General features: G+C 40.1%; 1 protein-coding gene across 1 annotated transcript; it reads left to right on the top strand.

The window, feature by feature from the left end:
* The first annotated feature begins 19,988 nt into the window (after positions 1-19,988).
* LOC128733999 (pyrroline-5-carboxylate reductase 1, mitochondrial) lies at positions 19,989-21,203 on the top strand. The gene is made up of 4 exons (XM_053827949.1): positions 19,989-20,176; positions 20,239-20,486; positions 20,537-20,954; positions 21,016-21,203. The coding sequence occupies exons 1-4, from the start codon at positions 20,098-20,100 to the stop codon at positions 21,087-21,089; spliced, it is 819 nt and encodes a 272-aa protein (XP_053683924.1). The 5' UTR covers positions 19,989-20,097; the 3' UTR covers positions 21,090-21,203.
* Positions 21,204-24,720: the final 3,517 nt, after the last annotated feature.

Genomic DNA, 24,720 nt, shown 5'->3' with positions numbered 1-24,720 from the left:
ATTATTGTATATAATAAAAATGACTCGTCGCTCCACGCCGTATGGCATACCGAGACGGATTTTATTACCAATGGACTACAACATGTACTGTGTGAATTGCGCCTATTCTTGGATAGATTTTACGCAAATGGATCCCGCGTGCTGATATTGTGCTTATTTTATCCAAAGTATAGAATGCATCTCAAAGCTATTGGAAACGACAGTCGTGTTTTACAACAGCTTGTCTTTAGTTTATTTATTGCTTTAGCGTAAAGATTCTTTTTATCTAGATATCGTAATAGTTTCTTAAACTAGCTGAAAAAACTCTCATTGTATTCTTTTCCAAAAGTTTTGGATCATTTATAAAAACGTTTTAAGTTTATCCAAAGTGGAAATTACGGATCAATTAAATTGCTAAACTTATTTTTACGCAGTCTCGGTTTTTTGTATAACCTTGATGAAAAACAGGGTATGAAATGGGTATATCTAAAGGAGTTACCTGGAAGGAGTATCAAATATAGCTCTAGTTTTCTCAAGCTTCTACCTAGCGCCTCCTCGAAGATTTATGTCAAACGATGACGATCGATGATCCATACCAGGAAATGCTTCATGTACTTACTGCATCAGCTAAGCTAGGAGGTGTGAACTTGAGCGCCCGTTTCCCAGATGAAATCACAAAATCTCACATGCTTCTAGGTTTTGCGGATGAGGTCGATATCATCGGAATGAATCGTAGAGCAGTGGAAGAGATCTTTATGCCTTTTAATTTTTTTATCTTCAACACCACCAAAACGAAGCGCATAGTTGCTGGTAGAGAACATGGGAGTCTAAATGGTGTTGGTGCCGAGGTGGGGCTTGATATGGAGCGGTATGAAATAGTGCGGGAATTCGTATACCTTGGTACGCTCGTGACATGTGACAACAATGTAAGCCGCGAAATAAAACGATGAATTGCAGCATCGAATCGAGCTTCCTGTGGATTGCGTAGCAAGCAGCAAGCTGAAGTCCCGTACATTACAATTTCAACCAAAACTAGTGATCTACATAACACTGTAAATGTGGCCCTTTACGGACATGAATCATGGACGCTAAAGGAAGCTGATTGACGAGTACTCTGGATTTTTGAGCGTAAAATTCTACGATCGATACTTGGTGGCAAAATGGAATATGGTGTGTGAGCCAGACGCAAGAACCTGAGCTGTAGCACACTCAAAAAAATCGGCACGTTAAGTTTACGTGAAAACATGGGTAATTCTCATCCATCACACTTCTCATGTTACATTTACGTGAATTATTGGTAACTGGCACTCATACTAACCAGTTTACGTGTGATCCCGGTAAATTTTATCAACTTTCCCATTAACTAGTACATGAAGTTCATGTAACTTGCTGTACAGAAGTTTACATTATTTTTCACGTGGATGCGACGTGTCGAGACGTAACACTGAAGCCTCATTCCATCATCAATAAAAACGATCATTTCAAATTTACGCTTAAGCCAATACTCACAATACAACAGTCGCTGCTCGAGAACGCCACTCGCCTGTGCTGGCGCTGTTGTCAGATAACATACAAGTAAATTTATAGCAACGTACTCTGCGTAGTGCAAAGACAGCACCAGATGTTGCTAGTGGTTTTTCCAAGTTTTAGGGGTGTCATTGAAACGATGTTTTGTTAGAAAATTTGTTCCAAGTGTTACGTCTGTTAGTCTGTGGTAGTACAAAGTGACAGGCTGTGGTGGGCCGAGCTCGTGGCTAGAATGCCCAACGAAAGAGTAGCCAAAACTATCCAGGAACCGAGAGCAGGCCGTCAACTTCGGGGCAGACCCTGCATCCGACGGAGGTGCGCTGTCGTTCGTTCAGCTTTTGCTCAGCTTGTGTTCGAGAGGATTCGAGAACGGCAACCCAGAAGAAAAAAAGATTGCTGAAAAAATAACACTTTTTTTTCTTTTTTTCGGGCTATGTTTTGTGTACAAAGCTCAGAAGTTATAATAGTTTTCTATAGACTTCTACCAACAAAACAAAATAAATTGTTCCAATAGGTACATTAGTTTTTGAGAAAAAGGTACCTAAAGTTTGAAAATCGTGTTTTTATTCCGTCAAGGTTGTTCCACGGAGTAGTTATGTATAGGATCGTTTTTCATCTGCTTCCCGTGGTCGGAAGATTACAAAATAAGTATCAAAATAAGCAGAAAAGTTTGTAGAATCAAAATCTGTGTCAAAAAGATTTGAATATTATTAGCAGTTTATTATATATTCAAATGCCATAAACACTTTGAGGATATGAAATGTGCGAAGCCATAGAAAAAATGCGTCAGCTTCCAGTAATGATTTCGACAAACGAAATTTGAACATGCAGTTCATATATCCATCATCCTTCCCTTTGGATGGATTGAAGCAGGAGTTTTTCAAACGGACTTCAAAATTGAATAATCTTACTATGGTACAGTGCTAATTCGCTTGTTAATTACAAGTAAAACAGCAGCACTCGTGCATCCCGCATCTAACTCATGTATTTTCCGCTTCGGCCATGACGGCAACGACCCTCCTACCGCAACTGATCTCCCATCCGGCGAAGATGCTAATTTGAACATCGTCGTCGTCATCGTCAACATGGTCGTTTTTAGAGTCATGAGCAAACGATAAAAATAGCTTAACCAATCGTATGCGAGAATCAGTACCGAATGAAATGAACACTGAAACAGCGGAGAAAAAAAAAAACGGAAAACGCTTTCACGCGCGCTCTCTGTGTAATTAAATTATCGTGCTGGCTCTGCGAATCGCACACTCTGGCCACCCACCCACAATCCACTTAACATTTCAATGGTGGAATCTCTACGACTGACTGCTACACCCTCTCCAGTTCATTCACTATTCCACGACAGTTCCGACGAATACACGACTAAAACCAGTACTCTGATTTAATTAAGCACGAAATAAAATAATAATAAAAGAAAATATTTTCACAAAAAAGTGGGTGGATTTAATTCGCTCTACATTTACCAAACATATTAACCAATTTTGTTTTTGTAGCACCGTGTTGTAATGAGATTTTTCTTTTGCTCTCGTATCCATACCTTCGAGGTACCAACATATTTGTTCATGCTTGGCTTTTTGCCATTGATATCACACTCTCCCACCGCAGTGAGTGAGGAGATTACAATTTCAACCAACTCAGCCTCTCCTGCCAATTTTTCTGCCGCATTATGAGGGCTGCCTGCTACCGTCGTTTCGTTGGCGTAGAGATCTCCTCCTCTTTGGCGTAGCAGATTTTTCCCCGACTGATTGAATAGTATGGCACACAATTTGCCGTAATTAAACCTCTGAGCTGAGGAGGGCAGATGGAGAGCGTATGGTTATACCGACGAACAGAGTGTCGATAACTTGGCGAAATCAACGAATAGCGATTAAGCAAGAAAAAAAAACTTCGAGTGGGCGATGCGGAAAGTCTGCAGAATGCCTGTGAAGCGAATGTCACTACTTCTACAGATTGCTCTTTTTGCCCTGCCTAAGGTTACACCTCTCGTTATTGAAAGTAAATTTATCATTGAGCTCCGCTTATGGGGCGGAACTTACTAAGCACTTTTAGGAAATGGTAAAGAATGGAACAGATAGCATTTCATAGAACACCGAGGTCGGTGATGCAATGAATAAGTTCATTTGTTTGAACTCAAGATATTTGTTCTTTTGCGTGAACATAAAATCTCGATAGTATGATGCAATCTAATTTTCAATGATTTGATCTTTATTTCAATCTAGAAGTTTTCCGTAATGTAGCGATATAGTGTAAACAAATAGGATTTTATAACATAAATAAGATATTCCGTTATAAGTAGATTTTTAAAACATCAAAATAACTCTATCTTTTAGTGTCAAATGTTAAATTTATTTCTAAAAAGAACGGTAGTGTAAATTGAGTTCATTTTTGAAAAATTTACTGTTAAATACACACGTTTGTGTTCTAAAAGTACTAGTTAATATTGGACAATTTCTGCTGAACAATGAAAATATAAAAATATGTTGCACAGGGTCCGGCACTCGCTGAGAACCTATTAAAAAGTTCATAAATATGGTTTGGAATATGATTTTTTTTAAATATGTGATGTGTCAAAATAATCAAATGTCTCATTCTCCCATTCTGCACGCTGTACATTTATTTCAAATTTAGTTTTGGTTGGGAATGTCTCTAGTTTCGTTAAAGTGGTGCTTTTTAACGAAAGAAGAGAAAGGCTGCTAAAAAATAGCTGCTTGTTCGAGGGACATTCCTATTATAAATTGGTATTTGGGAATGTCGATGATAATTAGTGCTGGTGTTCAAGCAAAAAGAGCGTGACGATGTTTTTTGTGGGATTTTCTTCGAAGAGTTATGTCTGTTTGTCTGTGATAGTCTTGACACGGTCAAAAAATGAGACGCAAGCTACCCGCACTTAATTTGCTGGTATTTTGGCCCATTCACGTACACTGGCTTTTCTCAGTATCTCGAGGTTGATGTATTTTTAGCTCGGATTTTGCATTCCAAAATGGCCTAAAAAAAAGAATCCATTGGATTTAAAACTGATGCATTGGAGAGTTATTCTAAGGTCCAAATAAAGTTTGGAACGTTGTTTATGATAGATTTATGATTGGTTCACTCACGTTTTATGAGACGGTACCGAGACAAGTTGAAACGTTCATGGTCTTCGATCGTTAATATTTGTATGCCCATAGTAAACATAGCCTATCATTTTGACAGTTTCCGAATTGCCCAACTAGAAAAATTTTCTCAGCAAGAAAAATAATGTTCGGAAATTGACCGTTTACGGTCAAGCGAGGCAACTTCTTCGTTTTCTTAAGTCAAACTTGCTGCTGCTTCGGTGTAAGATAATGCACCTTTTTGGAACTTGTGAGGCTTGACCTTATGCCGCTTGGGCATTCGATGAATTTGTCTGCCTTGGCTGACAGGTAACGGCGGACAATGATAGCAGTCCACAGTGATCCCAAAGGCATCATAACACGCGTTTTTTAATTACGCCGAAATAGTTGATTATACTGGTTAGGTATGTTCAGAGAAATTTCTCAGCGTAAAAAACTGTTTCTGATAGTATGAACGATACTTTAATTAATCTCCCTAAAAGTGAGATAAAAAAATTTATTTTTTGAACGATAAGAAATAGAGCAAAACAATGTTCTACAAAATACAAAGATTATTATTAAGAACATTGTCAAAGAAAGTAACCTTCTATCTATTATAGTTTTAGAGATATGAGACAACTTTTGCGGAAACAGTTTGTTTCACAGTGTTTGTTCGACAAAGTTTTTCAAACAGTCAAATTACATACGTTTCTAGAATATAGTAACCTGCTATCGTCAATGTTTGAAAAGAAATTTTTTTTTTGTAAAAATCATGCAAGCTGCAATAGTAATAATTCCCAAACATGCAAAAACGTGCAAGCCATTTATTACCCACTAGCTGTAGCCCGCGTGTGTCGCCTCGCGTCTAATTGAGAGCAAATTAGAGGTACGCTACGTAACGCTAACACTATGTAACTCAATGAGGTGCAACTACGAAACTTTTGCCTGTCTTGAATGCAATCTGGTATGAGTCTTTGCTTAATGTGGGCGATTGTTACCACGAAAATATATTGCGCCCCTCGTTTTGGTTACAGACAAAGCTGTTATATATATAGATTTGAAAGTACAACAAAAATACTTCAAAAGACTAAACAAACTAGCCTGACCCTGCATGATCTTCTACCGAAACACTTGCATTGAAAGTTGTTACTCGGTTATGGGTTGCTATGGGCAGGGCATGTTGTAAGAAAGCCGAACAACTGCTTTGCAAACATGGTGTTTGCCTTAAATCCGGTAGGAACAAGACGACCAGGAGCGCAGCGAACAAAATGGTTAGACCAGGTGGAGCAAGATCTGGCGGAGAGTAGGAAAACTGGGGGGAAAATGAACACCCTTAGCAATTTCGCCATTTTCTCCCCCAGGAACCAACCAAATGCTGATCGCACTATATGAATTGAAAGCTGGATTCATATTCCACGTATCAATATATAAAGATGTTTAAAAAGGACTATTTGTCATGAAAAATTGCTTTTTTTCGAAAGCGTCACATTCGAGCCTGATTTTTTTCATGTGGGTAAAATGAACATGTCATAGAAAACTAAAGTTAACATGCAGTTTGGTTAAATTAAACATTATTTTACATTATCATTGTTCTACATAACCCGTAGGTATTCAACAGGGCTGTTGGAATTAAAATGGGACTCCACAAAGTTAACATAATGTATCTTTGCCACGTTCATACAATGCTTGACTTTTAGCTCCCAGGATTTTCCAGCACTCGGTCATTTTCCGTCATTTTTCGAAAGACTCAGTCATTTTTATTGCTTGAATTGTAATTATTTTGTAGCTGCTGACAAATGGAAAATAAAACATCATTATATATACTGTTCATTTTGCCCCCATAGTGAGGTGCTCATTTTACCCCCAAAACACTAATTGTTTTCAAGTGTTTATTATAAACAAACAATTGATAAAAATATTTGGAATTTTTGACAGATCCACAGGATAGTGATAAGCAAACAACACTAAATGATACCAATAGTCGAAATTTAATTTGTTTCGCCAAAATAGCTTATTTACTAATAGTGGAAATTACCATCGGCGTCAGATTTCTGCAAATATTTTTTACTTTTTTCATTTTTTTCACATTGGAAAGATTATAATCGGCTGGCAAAGGGTGAACATGTGCATTCCATAACCTCTGTTCATTAACTCCTATTCCTACCTCCACGAGGTGCCGGCTGGGGTACGCAACTTCGGTTGTCGTATGCTAACAGGAAAGGGGGCACAGTGGCTCCCGCCCACATTAAGATGGCAGCCCCATCAGCGGGATAAGGACCTTAGGTTAACAGCCTACTGTACCAGAACACACAAAAAGTTAATGAAAATGAAAGAAGAAATCTCTCCGGATTATTGGCAACGACCTTTAGCATGAAAACACGGACACGAATCGGAACATGGAATATACTGACCCTTGCCCAGCAGGGCAAGCTGGCTCAACTTGCAAGGGAAGCTAGCCGTCTGAAGCTTGAAATCCTGGGGCTGAGCGAGGTCCGCTGGCCGGGTACTGGCGAACACAGGACATCATCCGGGCAAGTCTTGCTCTACTCTGGCATACGAGGGGAAAATGCTACTCGAGAAAGAGGAGTTGGATTCCTACTGAGCCCAGGGGCACGTGCGGCCCTGATGAAGTGGGAACCAATAAATGAGCGAATAATCGTTGCCAGATTTAGAACACGGGTTAGGAACCTTACGGCAATCCAGTGCTATGCGCCAACAGATGCTGCCGACCTGCAGGAGAAAGAGAGCTTTTACAGCCAGCTGAACAGCGTGGTTGAGAAAATCCCGAAGGGGGACATCCAAATTCACATGGGCGACTTCAACGCGAAGATTGGCTCAAACAACGCGGACCTTGAACGCGTCATGGGATGCCATGGCCTAGGAGAGATGAGCGAAAACGGGGAGCTGTTTACAGAATTCTGTGGTAATAACGACATGGTCATTGGTGGATCGCTCTTCCCCCATAGACCAGTACATAAAGTCACGTGGGTTTCCCACGACGGCCGAACAGAAAACCAAATCGACCACATCTGCATCAGCCGGAAATGGAGAAGGAGCCTTCTTGATGTACGCAACAAACGCAGCGCTGACATTGCATCCGACCATCATCTTGTTATCGCTGAGATACGTCTGCGCGTCGCACGTGTCCAACGACGGGAGGAGAAAGTTGGGTGCCGCTACGACGTCCGCCGATTGGAGAATCCTGAGGTGAAAAGGGCCTTTGTTGAACAACTTGAATCTCGAGCCTCGGAGTTGCCATCTGGTGGAACCGTCGAAGAGCAATGGACCGGCATCAAGAACGCCTTCATCACGACCAGTGATGAAACCCTCGGCAAAGCGCGCAGTGGGCGGAGGGAGTGGATTTCGGATGAAACTTGGAGGAAGATCGACGAGCGGAGAGAGGCGAAAGCCGGCATTGAGCGAGCGCGGACCAGATCGGCTAAGACAGCTGCCCGTCAACGATACGCCGAACTGGGGAGGGCTGTTAAACGTGCTTGTAGGCGGGACAAGAGAGCCTGGACTAACTCCCTAGCCGAACAAGGAGAAACCGCCGCCGCCAATGGTGATATCCGTTTGTTGTACGATATTTCTCGCCGCCTTAGTGGTGCCAGGATGAATACAAAGATGCCGCTAAAGGACAGAGCTGGTCAGCTATTGACTGACCGTACAGAACAGCTTAAGCGATGGACTGAACATTTTGAACAACTCTTCCGAGTTTCAAATGTCAGAGACCAACAAAACCAGCAGCGTACGACGCCTACAGTTCGTCGAATAAATCGCGTGAACTCGGAGGCGCCATCGCTGGATGAAATTGTAGCAGCCATCAAGAGTTTGAAATCCAATAGAGCGCCAGGGATAGATCGTATTTCAGCCGAAATGCTCAAAGCTGACCCATCTTTGTCAGCCCAGATGATGCATCAGCTTTTCAGCAATATTTGGGAAACCGCAACTTTTCCGGTGGACTGGATGCAGGGCATATTGGTCAAAGTCCCTAAGAAAGGAGACCTAACGGAATGCGGTAACTGGCGTGGCATCACGTTGCTCTGTATTACTCTCAAAGTACTCTGTAAGGTAATCCTCAACCGGATCCAGGAGAAGATCGACGCTACTCTTCGGCGGCAGCAAGCTGGATTCCGTGCTGGCCGATCATGTGTAGACCATATCACAACGCTCCGCATTATATTGGAGCAGATCAACGAATTCCAGGACTCTCTTCTGCTGGTGTTCGTTGACTTCGAAAAGGCGTTCGACCGACTCAATCACGAAAACATCTGGGGCGCACTTAGGCGTAGAGGAGTTCCAGATAAGCTAGTCCATCTCATCGAGGCTCAGTACGAGGCGTTCTCGTGCAAGGTTTTGTACGACGGCGTCTTGTCCGACCCCATAAGGGTTACTGCTGGCGTGAGACAGGGCTGCATTTTATCACCGCTTCTGTTTCTCATCGTTATGGATGAGATATTAGTTGGAGCAATTGACAGTAGACCAAATCGAGGATTGCCTTGGAATCCTCTAACGATGGAGCAGCTAAATGACCTCGACCTAGCCGACGACATTGTCTTGCTCGCACAACGCCGAAACGATATGCAGAGCAAGTTAGACGACCTCTCCGAGAGCTCCCAGGCAGCAGGTCTCACAGTCAATGTAGCGAAAACTAAGTCTATGGTAGTGAACACTGACAATTCCACCAACTTTACAGTAGCAGGACAACAAGTTGAGCAGGTAGCCGTCTTTCAATATCTTGGTAGCCAAACAACGCCCGATGGTGGTACCAAGACTGATATAGCCACACGGATCAGGAAGGCCAGGGGTGCCTTTGCAGATCTGCGAAACATTTGGCGCTCAAACCAGATCACTCTACGTACGAAAACCCGAATCTTTAATTCAAACGTTAAATCCGTACTGCTGTATGCCTGCGAAACGTGGTGCGTCTCAGCGGAGCCAACGCAAAAACTGCAGGTATTCATTAACTGGTGCCTGCGATATATTATTCGTGCCTGGTGGCCTGATAATTGGATATCCAATGAGGAACTCCATTGTCGGTGTCATCAACGGCCGATAGCCACAGAAATTCGAGAGCGTAGGTGGAAGTGGATCGGACACACCTTGAGGAAAGGAGCGAACGAGGTTTGCAGAGCAGCACTCGACTGGAATCCACAAGGACAGCGTAGAAGAGGCAGACCCAGAGGCTCGTGGAGACGGAGCTTAACCAACGACATCCGGGCTGTAGACGAGAACCTGTCCTGGCGACAGGTAAAAGCCATGGCGGATAACCGTCAGCAGTGGAGATCTCTAATTTCATCCCTTTGTTCTGCCGGACCGGCGGACATGGACACATAAGTAAGTAAGTAAAAAGATTATAATCACCACATATTGTCTCAAACAGCTTGAAATACTTTTAGGACAGCTATCAAAACATTTCTGTTCTATAGCGTCGATGATTTCGCTTAAGACGCCTACTTCCGCAAGACTTGAGGTCTACCTATGCTACCTAAAAACTATTTTGGAAAAATATACGTCTTCTTTAGTGCTAACCTTCTTATATTGCTGATAATGCATATTTGCAACTGATTACTGACAAGAAGACAAGAATGACTGGTTTGACGGGGAATACCAACAAATGATAGAGAAGAAAAAAGAGATTGAAAAAACTTTCTACATCAGGGAGAGTTCGTCATAGCAAAAGCGCCATAAGAAGGACAGAGATCGTGAAGAGCTAGAGCAACTATTCAGGGCTAATGAGACGTGCAAGTTCTATGAGATGGTGAATCAATCAATCTCGTAAAGGATACACACCGAAGCCTGATATGTGTAGGGATGATGAGGGAAACCTGGTTACAAATGAGCGCGAGGTGGTCTACAGATGGAAGCAGTTCTTTGATGACCATCTTGATGGCTATATAATGGAAAGAGACGCAACGGAAATTAACCTAGGAGTACCTACAAACGATAACAGCATCCGATTCAACATCCGTCAGCTGAAGAATAATAGAGCTGCTGGAAAGGACCGTCTCCGGGTAGAACTCTACAGAAATAGCAAAAAAAAAAAACACTGACGGCATTTCACTGGATTATTTCAAGAATTTAGGCTATTTTCAAGGAGAGATTACCGGAGGAGTGCATGGAAGGTATGGTTTGTCCCGTCTATAAAAACGACGATTGGCTCGGTTAGTAAAATTATCGCGGCATTGTGCTGATTAGCGCCGCCTTCAAGGTGCTGTTCTAAATTATGTTACGTCGTCTATCCCTAATAACAAGAGATTTTGTGAGTTACGAGCAGGTGGGCTTTATTGTGTGGGTGAAGTCTTTTGGCAAAAAGACTATCTGAAATCGTTCACTGTCTTTTACACGGCAGACTTCGCAGCCAGCTGGTAGAGTACAGGACAATTGCGTAGCTAGCGCTACGATCCTATTAACTCTAACAGTACAGCCTCTCCCAGTCGAAATTCGAACATACGACGATTGGTTTGTCATACCAGCGTCGTACCGCACGGCCATCAAAAGTTTGAGCAACGTTAGCTAAATAGTTACACTTTGTATTCCACTAGTTAAATACGTTATAGGGAAATTAGTTGCTTCATAGTAACGATTTTCCGAAAAATCTCGAAAAACGTTCTTACAGGGTTATGGGGACCCGTGTTACTACGGATCCAACTTTCACTCTCTGTCAAATCCTCCAAAAATGTAGGGAATATGACGATTCCACGCATTATATTTTTGTGGATTCAGGGCAGCATATGATGCAATTATATTTCACTCCATGGATTGCTGGTGAGATTGTTCTATTTTTGCCCAAATATACTCCATATATGTATATACCATATATACATACTTTATTATTGAATCCTCATGATCCTTATTGTTTACCTTGCCCTACTAACACGATATCCTCTGTTTTCCTGTAACTTCTATGAAAGTAACATGGGTTTCCTGCACTTTCAAAAGTAGGTGCTACACTAAAAATCCTACCCACTTCCCCTGCGGTTGTAGCCAGGTGTATAATGCGATTATATAGCCATCTACGATGTGTGTAACCTCATATGCTAATACTAATGTTAATGCTAATGCTAATTTATGTTAATGCTTATTGGTTACTTGGGTAATCACACTAATACGTTTGAATTTCATCGCTTAACACTTTTGCGTCCACTTTTAACAAAATTATTTTATACGCTAATAAACTATACTCAGTATTTTTAGCAAATTTATAGACAGCTGTTGCCACTCTGACAACGATATGCAGTTGGTTACACTACACGAGTGCCGGACCCTGTAATTTAGCGCTAATAGCCAATGTACATCTTTTCAAGATTTTGGCATGTAAAATTTCCGGATGCGCCTGAGCTATTTACAAAACAAACAAAATAAACAACAAAATAAAAAAAAAATCTATAAACTCGACAAAAACCTTCATGTTTTTCAACTATTAACACCATCATGCCTATGTTGTTTGATAATAACATATTTTTTCGTTTGCATTATGCATTTTAACAAAATCAGATAGTATTTGACTATTGTCCGATCATAGAAAATCTCCTTTAATTGTGCAAACATTTTGGATTTATTATATGACGATTTTATCATGAAAACAGATTTACATTACGAGCAAACGAATTTAACGTTGCAGGTATCTAAAATCCAATACTATTGTTAAAGAACCGCTTGACACAGAATACCCAAATTGAAAAGCATCACACTCATATTTTTCATTCCATATACATGGACAGTAAAGGGTTAGAAGATAGTGGCTTAAGCAGTTATTTTCACCGCAAAGAGTGAAATGCGTGTAACGAAAGTAATCTATACAGGATGAGTTAAATTTCTCTTAAAAAATTTAACCTGAAACATGTTTTCAAGTAGCTGATTTAAGTGCTTCAATAGCTTCGAAGACTTCAAACCAGACAAAAATGCCACTTAATAAGGTGTAGCATAACAAACCCTGGTAAAAGCTACTTACAATTACAGAGTGTCAATTTCCAAGTTGGCTCAATCCCTCAAAAAGTATGGAATTCCAAAGAAAATCAACAAATCATTTGTAAATGAATTCTGAGAACTCTAATCAGAAGTGGAAAAAAAGCAAGCGAAATGAAACCAAGTAGAACGCGGGTGCTAGCAAAGTGTTGTTTGTAAACATATGCTTGTGCGTGGCGAAAAGCCGCCAGGGTCGGGAACGAGACGTGAACGAGACCATAAATCCTGCACTTATGTTGTAACAGGACCCGTGTTAGCGCCAGGGGTGGATGATGCGATGGCAGGATGCCATCAATGCTTTACAAGCGCAGAATTCTGCCTTAGCTGTGCGTTCCACACTTGTAAGGCGATCCGGAGGCAGTCCGTAGCGTTCGCAACACTTATGTTTACATGTAAATCCATAATGAGCGTGTTAGTCCAGAGGTCACAATGAGGTTTTACTTTTTTTTGTTATGTAAAAATGTGTGTAGGATACATAGAGAGCAGAGTGTATCTGTTTTCTGAAGATGGTTTAATTATGTCTATTGATTCTGTAGTGCTTTAAACTAAAAACCTCGTTCTTGCGCGTCTAGTTGCTGCTATTCCGACATGTGCGTAATGAATCGGAGAAATCTCACAACGGGTGCAATAATTTCAGCTTTGCCCAGCACATTATCTACTGCTTCAGGGTGTACCCATGTGTAAAGCAAGTGTAATCCCGTTCCTGGTAGGATGAAACGATGAAAGTTGCCCACATTTAAAACATGTGGCCAGAAACATATATTTCAGACTTAAATTAACTTTATAATGGGTTGATAATAAACAAAATTAAGCGAAATAAATGTAAAACTTGCGTTGATTTGCGGCAGTGTTGAATCGTTCTCCTGCACCTGCTGATTATCCTGACGGTTGGGTTGCTGGAGTTCCAACCAATTTATATATGTAAAAGTATGCGACTCGAGAGTCTATAGGGGTTACCAAACGAGAAAGCTAACATTGTATTGCTGGTGACTTATGGCACACACTTGCCACACACATATGGCTAATTACTTATGGGAATCCTAACTCAAATGTTACCGTCATGTTTGTTACCGGTAAACAGCGGCGGTTAGGTTAGTAAATTTTATAACTAATTTCGTGTATTGATAGCGTAGTAGCAGATCTGATCTTCTGCAAAACTTAAATAAAATTTTCTTTGCAAGTGGAATTTAGGCGTTTGGAAAACGCTTCGCACGGCTTTAATTACTGAAGACATATAAAACAAGAGGTTATAAATTTCCGACGATTCACGGCATCGAAGAGAGCAGCTATTGTTCGCGGTATATGTTGGATATTTTTACGGCCTGGTATAGATTATTGCATTTCTTAACTCGTACTGATGTCCGACAAAGTGCGAAGCTGAAACGTTTCATCGCATTAATACCATGATTGTGTTGGAACGAATTGATCACGTAAGCTAGCACTCTATGAACTGTTCTTAGTACAAAGTAAGCTAACATTTGGACAACATCAAAACATTGTGCATTTGTAATGCATATGTTAGTTGCTCTGCGAGATTTTCACGCGTACTTGGTTTTGTTGAACAAAAAAAAGCTCAACTAGGCTCTTACCTATCGGATGTTCTCCCTACACTCTTAAATAAGTTTACCTATTTACAGGTATTTACCATTGTTGTATTTACCAGAAACCTGGTTTGAACTGTTCAAAATGCTTTTAAGTGAGGTACAAGCCATGCAACGTTTTGCATGTTTTCTAAAATAACGTGTATGAATTTCCACTTTTGTTTCGTACTAGAAGTGTTAACACCTCGTACAATTATTTTTCGAGCTCTTTAGGGTATAAAGTTGATATTAACAAAAAAAATTACTCAAGTCCAACAAATTTTCTTTTGCCTCTCGATTTTCAGAGCCAATTTTAAAGAGGGGAGTGTGGCTAAAACTTAAAAAAAATTGCAATGGCATAAAATAAAAAGAAAATCGATTTTTCGTTAATTCTAACTGTATATAGTGATGAATTTGTTATTTTGGTTATTTTGAAAACTTTACTTACGTTTACTTTTTGCTTTATACCTTTCTTATACTATAATTACCTTTGTTATACTATAACAAAGGTTTAAAAATTGTGTGTGTGTGTGTATGTGTGTATGTGACGCTTGACTTTAGTCGTTTGTTTCTCGGAGATGGCTGATCCGATTCGTTTGCTATTACGCTTATTTCAAAGGTGTTATCACCTTGTAGATCACTATTGAACTGTTTTGCGGTCCGACATTTTGTTTAAAAGTTATAAGCAAAAATGTAAAAATTGCGTGACATGATTTTCTCCGGAACCGCTCGACTGATTTCAACAATTTTAGTATCAAATGAAGGCTCTTGCTACCGCAAATTTTTTGTGGAGAGTTTTGTCGAAAACAATCAAGAGGTTCAAAAGTTATGCTTGAAAATGTGCTTTTTCAAGGTGTCAATTAGTCGAACGTTTCTCAGAGACGGCCAAACCGATTTATGCGGTGTTAGTCTCATTTGGTAGGTAATATAGCCTTTGATTGGATTGGATTTTTGATTGGATGTTTAATTTGGAAGTTATGAGCAGTCGTGTACAGCACAATAAAATTTACAATTATTCATAACGATTCTAACCAGATAATTAATCAGATTTCAATTATCTTAGTATCAAACGAGAGGCCTTAACACTGTGAACATATCTGCTAAATCTTATTAGAATTGGCCTTACCAGTCAAAAGTTATTTGGAAAACATTGATGAAATTATTCAAGCAAATTTTACTGATATGAACCAATTAGAAAAAAACGCGATCATGTGCTCTTGCGCAGAAATGTTTAATTTTCCAGGTGGTGTGTCTTTGGAAGATTTTACTTAAAAATATGGCGCAACTTTCCCCGAGGGGGTTAGGGTGACCGTAAATCTACCTATTAGGGTGTTACAAATTTTTGTTTTTTTGAATGCGTCCAAAAAGTACAGTGTCTCCACAAAATTTGTAGAACACAGTAAAATAAGCAATTTCGCTGTACATAGTAACTATCTACCTCTTGCTGGTTGCGAAGTATACCGATTTTTTTTAAATGCAGCGAAAATTAAGATATTGAAAAGCGGCTACGTCACAATTTAGATAATCATTTTGTACACGTAAAAAAATCAGTCAAAACGATCGTCTAGATACTGAGATACACGCATCGTCGCTGAAAACATATGGTTTCGAGGAGAGCGCGTTTAAACTATTGTACAGCACTGCACTTTGCTTCAAGTGATCCCACAGTCTTACTGTAAATTCTCAACGAGACCACGTACCGAAAAATACTTTGGGCTCAACATTTCTGAAGGTAAAAGGCTCCTGAACATGCATAACAAACAAGTTCTTCGACTTTCCAGTGAGGGTCCCCCCTTAAATATTAATCCTGCCCAAGAACTTTGCACACGATTTTTTGATTGATTTCAAATATTCTACAAATTTATCAGTAGATTACATACACATGCACATGTGTTGATGATAACTACCATTACTGCCCATAAATGCATAACAGTCCCATGTATTTTCACCACTTTGGGGATAAGCCTGGGGATCATCTTTAAATTGTTCATGCTTTCAATATTTCAAACAGTAATGTTATGTTTGTTCCTAAAATTTTGAAATTAATATTAAACTATGTCAGTCACAAGTTACAAATAAACGCATAACAGTCTCAGTAGTGAAAATATAGCAATAAATATCTGCTTTTAGGAAATGCCTGGACCGATTTGACTGAATAACTACCAAACGCAAACTTTTGTGGCCTAGAATAATTCTATTGAACAGAAGTTCCGAAGAAATGTGTGGAACAAGTTCCGGAATATATGAAGCTTGAACATAGAAGCACCTTGAATCATAACAAACCCGTCATGCGACACCTCCAAGTATACGATATTGCAAAACTAGACCATTGGTAGTCGTCGACATCATCGACCACGTTTGAATACGTCCGGGAACGTTCCGGATCGGGGATCAATTTCCGAATTGAACTAAAATAAAACTTGTGACATCTTTAAGTACTCAAAATTGCAAAAGTAGTTCATTTGTCGTCATATAAAGTGTCCAGGATTACATTGGCTACAGCCGGACATGTTCTAGGAAGGTTCCGAATACTTCCAGGAAAATGGCTAGTTTCTAACTTAAACCAAACCCTAGAATGCGACCCCCCTATTAGCTCAAAATAACAAATTACAAATAAAAGGAAAACATTTTTGGATTGCTTTGAAACATATTTGTATAATCTAACCAGTATATTACATAGACATGCGTATATATTGATGATACCTACCATAGTGTTATCAAAAAGCTAAATTATGTTCCGTAGGCGTGTCGAATTCTAACTCAAATGACAAATGAGATGGTATAACAAAGGTTCCTTTCACCAATAGGTGGATTAAATCGGGTTTTTTCAATTTGCCTGGTCACCTCAACCGTCAATTGTGTATGACGCTTGATCGTTTTATAAGTTGAACGCATTTTTAAAACCGGGGCTTAGATTAAAAAAATAATACCAGCAGTGGCTCACGGTATTTAATCTTTTATCACGGTATGTAAAGCCTGTAACTAAAACCAGGCCCCTGATAGCCCGTTATGTTTTGGAAGCAAAAATCGCAGCTCACTCCCTAAATGTTTTACACAAAACAAACACTAGTACATGTGATTTTTTATACTAAAAAAGGATACAAGCGGTGAAAAGTATCAGTTTTTGACATACCTCTCAATATTCCAATGTCTTCTGGTATCCAAAAATCTCTGCTTTGCAACAATTTTAATAAAAAAAAAACTTCAGGTGTCCTTTCTTAGAACTGCGAAACGCCAAAATTTATAGGTGGCGACCGGGTGCTGCTCGAACAGTTTGAGCTCCGTAAACTCGGCAGCTCTGCATGAAATCTGTCGCAAAGGAGAGAAGGTTTGGAAGATCTGTGGGGGAAAGGCCCAGTTTTTACCAGAGCGAGCGTCCAACGTGCCCACGCATCACATCTCTATTGATTTTAAAGCAGCACACGATACAGTCGATCGAGACCAGCTATGGCAACGCACGAGCATGGTTCAGAATTACATTCGATCCTGTGATGTATTTCGTACGCTTCTCGGAGGCACTCACGGAGGCCAAACCAGATTTTCATTAGGGCTAGCCAACTCCTATGCTTTGCAAATGACTTTGATATCACAGCCGGGAACTTTGCGATGGCGGAGCCAATCTACCAAATACATGAAAGGAAGAGGCTCAAAGGAAACAAACGCGATGGTTGACCATCGACGTCAAAGAACTAGAGGTGGTAGATGAGCTCGTGTATTTAAGATCGCTGGTAACTGCGGACAACAACACTAGTAAGGAGATCCAGCGGCGCATTCAATCGGGAAATTGGGCTTTCTTTGCCCTTCATGATACGTTGTATGAAGCATACGCCGCCGTGCGAAACTGACAATGTAGAATACGCTTATTAGATCAGTAGTTTTGGATTTGAAGCCGTGAAGTTGCTCACGGAGGATATATGCGCCCATGCCATGTTGGAGCGCAAGAAACTGCGGTAGATATTTGGCGAAGTACAAACTGAAAGCGAAGAGTGTCGGATGCGTATGAATCACGAGCTGCTGGGAGAGATTCCTATCGTACATCTGGCGAAAGTCGGTAGGCTACGGTGGGCCGGATACGTCGTAAGGATACCGAACGACAGTGCGACGAAAATTTTCAACAATCCCATCGGCACTAGGAACCGGGGGCTTAACGTACAAGATGCCTCGACCAGATCGATAGTGATTTACGATTTCTGAGACGACTAGGAAATTGGTGGTGAGTGACCCAAGATCGAGTAGAATGGAGACGACTGTTTGAAACAGTACGCGTCACCCCGGATCTAGGCTGCGAGGACGACGTTGTCATGCACCTTAAGGTCAATTTGACCTTAAAATTCAGATTAGATACTCTGTCTATCTTAAAGCCAACTAGAAGGCCAAACGTGCATCGAGCTAAAAAGTGAATCGGAATGTCGACTTACAGAAAGGTAGCGACAGTAAACAAAACAAGACAGTTAAAACACGCCGACGCTAACGATGTTCTATTGCGTGGTGGTGGACGACGAAACCTACGTCAAGGCGAACCAAAAACAGCTTCCCGGGTAACAGTTTTATTCGGGAACCTGAAGGGATTTTTAAGCATATGAAATTGTTGAGGTTCGCCAGTACGGCTATGTAATGGTTCGCCACCAACAATGTGCAGCTGTTGCAAGGACAAGAATAATAAAAATAATGTAGTTTTGTCGCGGTATTTTTCGATAAGTCTATAGCAAATACAGGATCTTTTTTTCAATATTTCAACGTTGCCGTTAATTGAGCAATTTCTGTACTTTTATGTTTTACAATCAAATTTCAATATATTCTCACTTGTCGTGGTAAATGCGGTAAATTAGACATAAAAATCTTCCTTCGAACTTTGTTATTAGGCCTTTGGTAGTAATGCTTCCAGAGTTACTGAGCTACGTGTATTAATAATATATAACAAAATCGAGCACGCCCTAACTCTGTAAGTTTAGGTTCCACTTGCTTTGATGTACCTCAATCGTTGGAAACAAAATTCCTGTCGATAAATACAAATTATAAACGTCAAAGCCAGTGGTGCCTGAATGCGGGCCAAACCAGATTTTCCCATGAAAACGGCTGACCGCAAAGACTTCTGACCATTACTGCTGTTAACAAAACGTAAAATATATGACGGCAACCATCATTTTCCAGGACTCACCATAGCGATGCACGATAGACATCACGATAAAACAGGGAGGGTGTCCCTTTTAGTCATTAATCTACTTATAATACCTTTCCATCATCCCTCAAACCAGCCCGGAGACCGTTTGGACCACCTAAGAGGGCCGCACGGATTACCTCCGAGGGCCGCACTTTGGCTAGCACAGTTCTGAGCATAGATGATATTATTCAAAAGCTTTTAGTGATCAACGTTGTTTATAGGTGCGGCATTTGTAAAAACTTTGGAAAATATTTCCAGATGAGTTACGCAAAGTTTCTGCTTGTACCCGTTGTATTAAATCTCACTATACTATACTCTCACTATGCTTGTAGATTGTAGTCAGCTTACGGAAAATTTTAAACTTTATCAGTTGAGCGTTATCAATCCTGTGCCGCTGTGTGAGAGCTGTGAGTCAATGATATGTTTCAATACTGTGGTTCGAATGATGTTCATTCAATGTTATTGAGGTGATAGAGGTAAAAAAGTTCAGAAATTTGTCTGTCAATGCAAAATATAAGAACTAGTTCGTACAATAATTTTTTGAAGTCAGAAATAAAAAAAAATATTTTAGAGAAAATAGATTTTGAAGTGCAATGTATTTTTACCCTACATTACCCTTATCTTGTTGAGCTAAAAATCATATTCAATGAAAACAACTTATAAGGTGTTATTCAGTCACAAAGTTCACAGCAACAACAAAGTACATTTGTAAAAGAAGTTGCTCGGTCGAATTGATAACTCTACTAGTACTACATTCCGCTTGTAGCACGTCTCATCCGATTAGTGGTTTCGATCCAATATGAGCAGGTTGTTGAAGATTGGTTTTCTCGGAGGAGGTAAAATGGCTCAGGCCATGGCAAACGGATTCGTTGCAGCAGGTCAGTTGATTGTTTATTGTATTTCGGATGTTTACGATGTTAATTCTCATTATTATTTGAAGGTCTTACTAAGGGCGAACACATGACCGCTAGCTTCCATCCTTCCGATATAGCCAATATTGAAGCGTTTAAATCTGCAGGAGTGCAAACTTTTGTGGACAACCTTCCAGTAGTGAAGAACTCCGAAGTGGTTTTCATTTCCGTTAAACCATCAATCGTTCCAACAGTGCTAGAAAATGTTAAACCTGCCAGCGATGGAAAATTGTTTCTTTCGATTGCCATGGGCGTAACGCTTCAGGATTTGGAAAAGGTAGGAAAGTGTAAAGTATTGTGAGACAATGATTTTAATTGATATCAAAGTCTCTTTCACCAAAAGCTCGTGTGATTCGAGTCATGCCGAACACCCCGGCATTGGTCCGAAGTGGAGCGTCAGTGTATGTCCGAGGTAAAGCAGCTACCGCGGACGATTGTTCCCTAACACAATCACTACTTCAAGCGATAGGAACCTGTGAAGAAGTAACGGAAAATATGATGGATCCTATTACTGCTCTCTCGGGAAGTGGCCCGGCATATATATTCGTGCTAATAGAAGCCCTCGCTGATGGCGGAGTTCGTATGGGCTTACCTCGTGATTTAGCATATCGGCTAGCGTCGCAAACCGTGTTAGGATCTGGACAGTTGGTGAAAGAAACTGGCCGGCACCCGGGACAACTGAAAGATGATGTTACAAGTCCCGCTGGATCGACCGCTGCCGGGTTAGCATTCTTGGAGCAAAATGGTGATCTGCAGTTATCAGTCGTAACAAGTTTCAGCCTATAATAGTTTGCATTCTTTTACAGCCTTCCGACATGCAGTAGCTGGAGCCGTTGAAGCGGCGACTCTTCGATGCCGTCAAGTGTCAGGCAATAAATAAAACATACAGCATTTCTTTGTGATCCGCTTTTCCATATAAGAAATACCATATGTACAAAGCTCAGCAAATTGTAGATATTTATTCAACTAATAAATCATATAAGCATAGTTCAGAAACGGTAAAGATGTCGCAGTGAAAGTGACGCCAACAGTCATAACAAAAGAAATATCGATCGTTTACTTTGGTTTGACACTTTTTCGGAAAAAGTGTTATCGTTATTCTTTTTTTTCTCTTGGTAAACACTAAGGGAAGTACTCACTAATCACATACACATAATTTTCCCAGCGCGGCAAGTAAAACTTTATGTTGCGACTAATAATCTTCAGGCAACAACAATATTACTACACGGTAGCGACGAAAAATTTTACCTCGGTTTCCTTAGTTTGTGTCGATTTTCCCCTTCACTCCGAATGCGGAAAACTAATTTTTCATCGTCACATTTTCCTAAAATTTACGTATGCAGGGACAAGCAAAAGTATTCCCCTTTACTTTACCACGATTCTTTCTCGCTCATTAGGATCCTAATAATGCGTCACTGACGTTCACTGTTAAATGAGATGAGACTCAGTTTCCCAGGGTATTAATTGTAAATGGTCTTCCAAATAGCAAACTCTTCGAATAAGACCGTCTTCTTATGAGCACAAAACTATGTCTTATTCTCAGGATAGACAAATGAATGAGTAAAAGTATTCGGAAAATAAAAAATGAAAATTTTTAAAATACTTGGTATGAGCAAAAATAGTTATTCTGTCGAATTATCTCGGGAAAAAATATATTTCAAGAACCAAATTAGAATCTACACCGATAAATGTTCTCTTTTCAGTGGATTGCTTGAATATCTTTTCGAAAGCCAAACATTCAAAATAGCTTTCACTTCTACCATTAGTTTAGGTAGCGGGTTTTAAATTATGAGATTGTGTCCCACATCCCCTCTGGTTCCGTTCGTAAGGTATTCTAATATCTGTTCTTTGTTCTCATTCTTGCTGCTTGCTGGCTAGCGGGATTGTCCTCTACCAGATGATGGGCACGTGGTGATAATTTTGTTGAGAGCAGAAATTTTGACACGAATCTAATTTACGATATGGAAACCGCATGAACGTTTTCTTGTACATTTCTATTGGCTGCCAATTATACCACTGCACTGCAGTGAACAGTTTTCCATTTCGGATGACGAAAGCAATAGTTGGCTTATAGTAACCAGAGTACAAGCTTGGCGCGAAGATCCAAAATATTAGCAAAAGATTTAGGTTGGTATTTTGTAATATTAACATTATTTCGTACTAAACCAACATAATTTTAGCTAGATCTAGTCAAAACTGATAAACATTTCCGGGGTGATTCGCGATTATGGCGTAACTAGCAAAATGTAAACAAATCGTTTCATTAGTCCATCAGACTTAAAAAGATTGTTAATATCCATGGCACGATTCCTTTCTTCTGTAGAAATCGATAGAATTATTAAAAAAAAAGTTTTTAGTGATGGGCGATATAAGTGCTTAACAAAAACAAAAGACAATTTGCAGTTTAGCCCTTTGCTTTGTTATGAAGTAACAGGCTCATTTGCAAATTGTTTTGTAAACAGGCGATAGTAAAGAGCGAAACTACGTTGTTTTCAAAACACAGGTGCGTGTAAATAGGCAAAGCTTCATGAAAAATCAAAACAAGGCGAAACAGCGCCAGGCGAATCTCATTGTCAAAATGCTTTGAGGCTCATTTTAAGGGGTACAACTATAAAACTTGGATTTTGAGCATGAATGCACATATTTAATGCAGTATAGTTGGGAAACTATATGACTGCTTTATTCTACACCAATTTATGTCTTTAAACTCGATTTTTCTCACTTTTATTTAAATTACGACTTGAAAATGTAAATTATCACAATGATATTCCTCATTGTATACATTTTGCTAGTTGCACCCTAATCGCAAATCACTCCGGATTTAATCGAACGATGACACTTACAACATTGATCTTGAATTCGTACTAGCCCAATATTTGCTTGCGAGATTTGATCTTCAGGAGCAGTTACGATTCCAAATATAAAGCAAGTTTTTGTAACAAATCAATTATTACAATGCACACTAAAAACTCTTCTGGCAAATTTTGGTTTAGAAATCATTTAATAGGCTCCAGTCCATTGGATGAAAACTGATTCATCCACGACGTGTCAAGAATGGGTTGAGCGGCGATTATTGATGTCCCACCAGGCAAAAGATGATGATTGCCGTCGTAGTTTGGTTAAAGCATCCGAAGACCGACCGACCGACAGCGACGGAGGTTGTGGCTGGAAGCATTCTCAAAATTTTATGCATCCTTTCGATATAAATTTTTCGGCCTCGGATCGAAATTATGTGCGATGAGAATAAATTTCCGTTTTCAATGGGCTTTTGTTTGTTTTGCCATCACCATCGATGTCGTAGCCGTTGACGTCGTCTCCATCGTCAGCCAAGGGTCTCAAGCGGGCTGACTGTCGTTCCAACCCATCAAAATAATGGCCATCGATGGCAGTCTGTCGTCATTTTGGTGCTGCCGGTGCTTCGCTTCTGACAGTACATGGTCGGGGTCCCGTGGTGAAAGATGTCATCAATTGATGGTGGCAGTGCTAATCTCAGTTCGGCTGCTGCCGATGCCACCCAACAGGAACGAGGCGGCGCGGTATCACGCGGAATGGCGCACAAGTTAGTCACCTAAACCACTAAGAGACAAAAGAAGAGCTACCAGTCATTCATCGTGGCCGTCGCCGAGGATGTCACCGGTCGTCAGCGGCTGGCTGCTAGCTGTCAAGAGAATTTCGCCTCTCAATTTACGAGCGTAATTGCTTTAATTTTTTATATTGAGATTGGCTCAGTATTGACACACATGACGCGGGAGATGGCGCCGATTTAAGAAGCAATTTTGGTATTTTAATTTGAAATTCGTTTAGCAAAAACATCAAATCCGTTTTTTGTTTCATTATTCCGTTATGAATGTTTTGATACCCCAACATTATTTATTATTTATATACATACACTTATTTAAAGTGTAAAACGACAACCACCATATTAAGTCAACCGAATTTAAACGTTTAATGCACCTGTTGTAATAATCCTATTGCTCTACTATCCTCTTTCCCCAGAAACGTCAACTTGTGAAGAAGAATAAAAATAATTTATCAATCAAGCGCACAACGTAAGGATTTCCAGGATAAGTCTGAAAGAATTTGTAACAAAGTCATGCCAAAAGATTGCCTATTCCATGGAAACCAATGTACAACAGTTGGTGGAATTTGTTGAAATGAAAATTAACTGTATACTATCGCTGCCAATGGATTGAAATTGAAAAACGTCAAAGTGAATCGTGCAGTTTCCAGATGCGACGGCACAATTTACGAGTTGGCTAACTAGACACGTTCAATTGTACACGTGTTAATGAAAAACGTAGTTTAATTGAGTCGAACGATTTATGGCTGAAAATTGTGAATTATTGTTCGAGTAATGGGACATTCGATCGTCAGCAAATGAACAAACGTGTTCCTACTAAATTCGAACGGAATTATACAGACAAACATGCTGGGGGAAACGGACGTCAATTGCACTTGCACACTTAACAGCCCGTTGTGGAAGCGAAGATTGGGGCTCTGCAGAGCGCCAC

Source organism: Sabethes cyaneus, chromosome 2 (genome assembly GCF_943734655.1).
Source record: "Sabethes cyaneus chromosome 2, idSabCyanKW18_F2, whole genome shotgun sequence".
Lineage (NCBI taxonomy): Eukaryota > Metazoa > Arthropoda > Insecta > Diptera > Culicidae > Sabethes > Sabethes cyaneus.
This window is presented reverse-complemented; position numbering and strand designations above follow the sequence as displayed.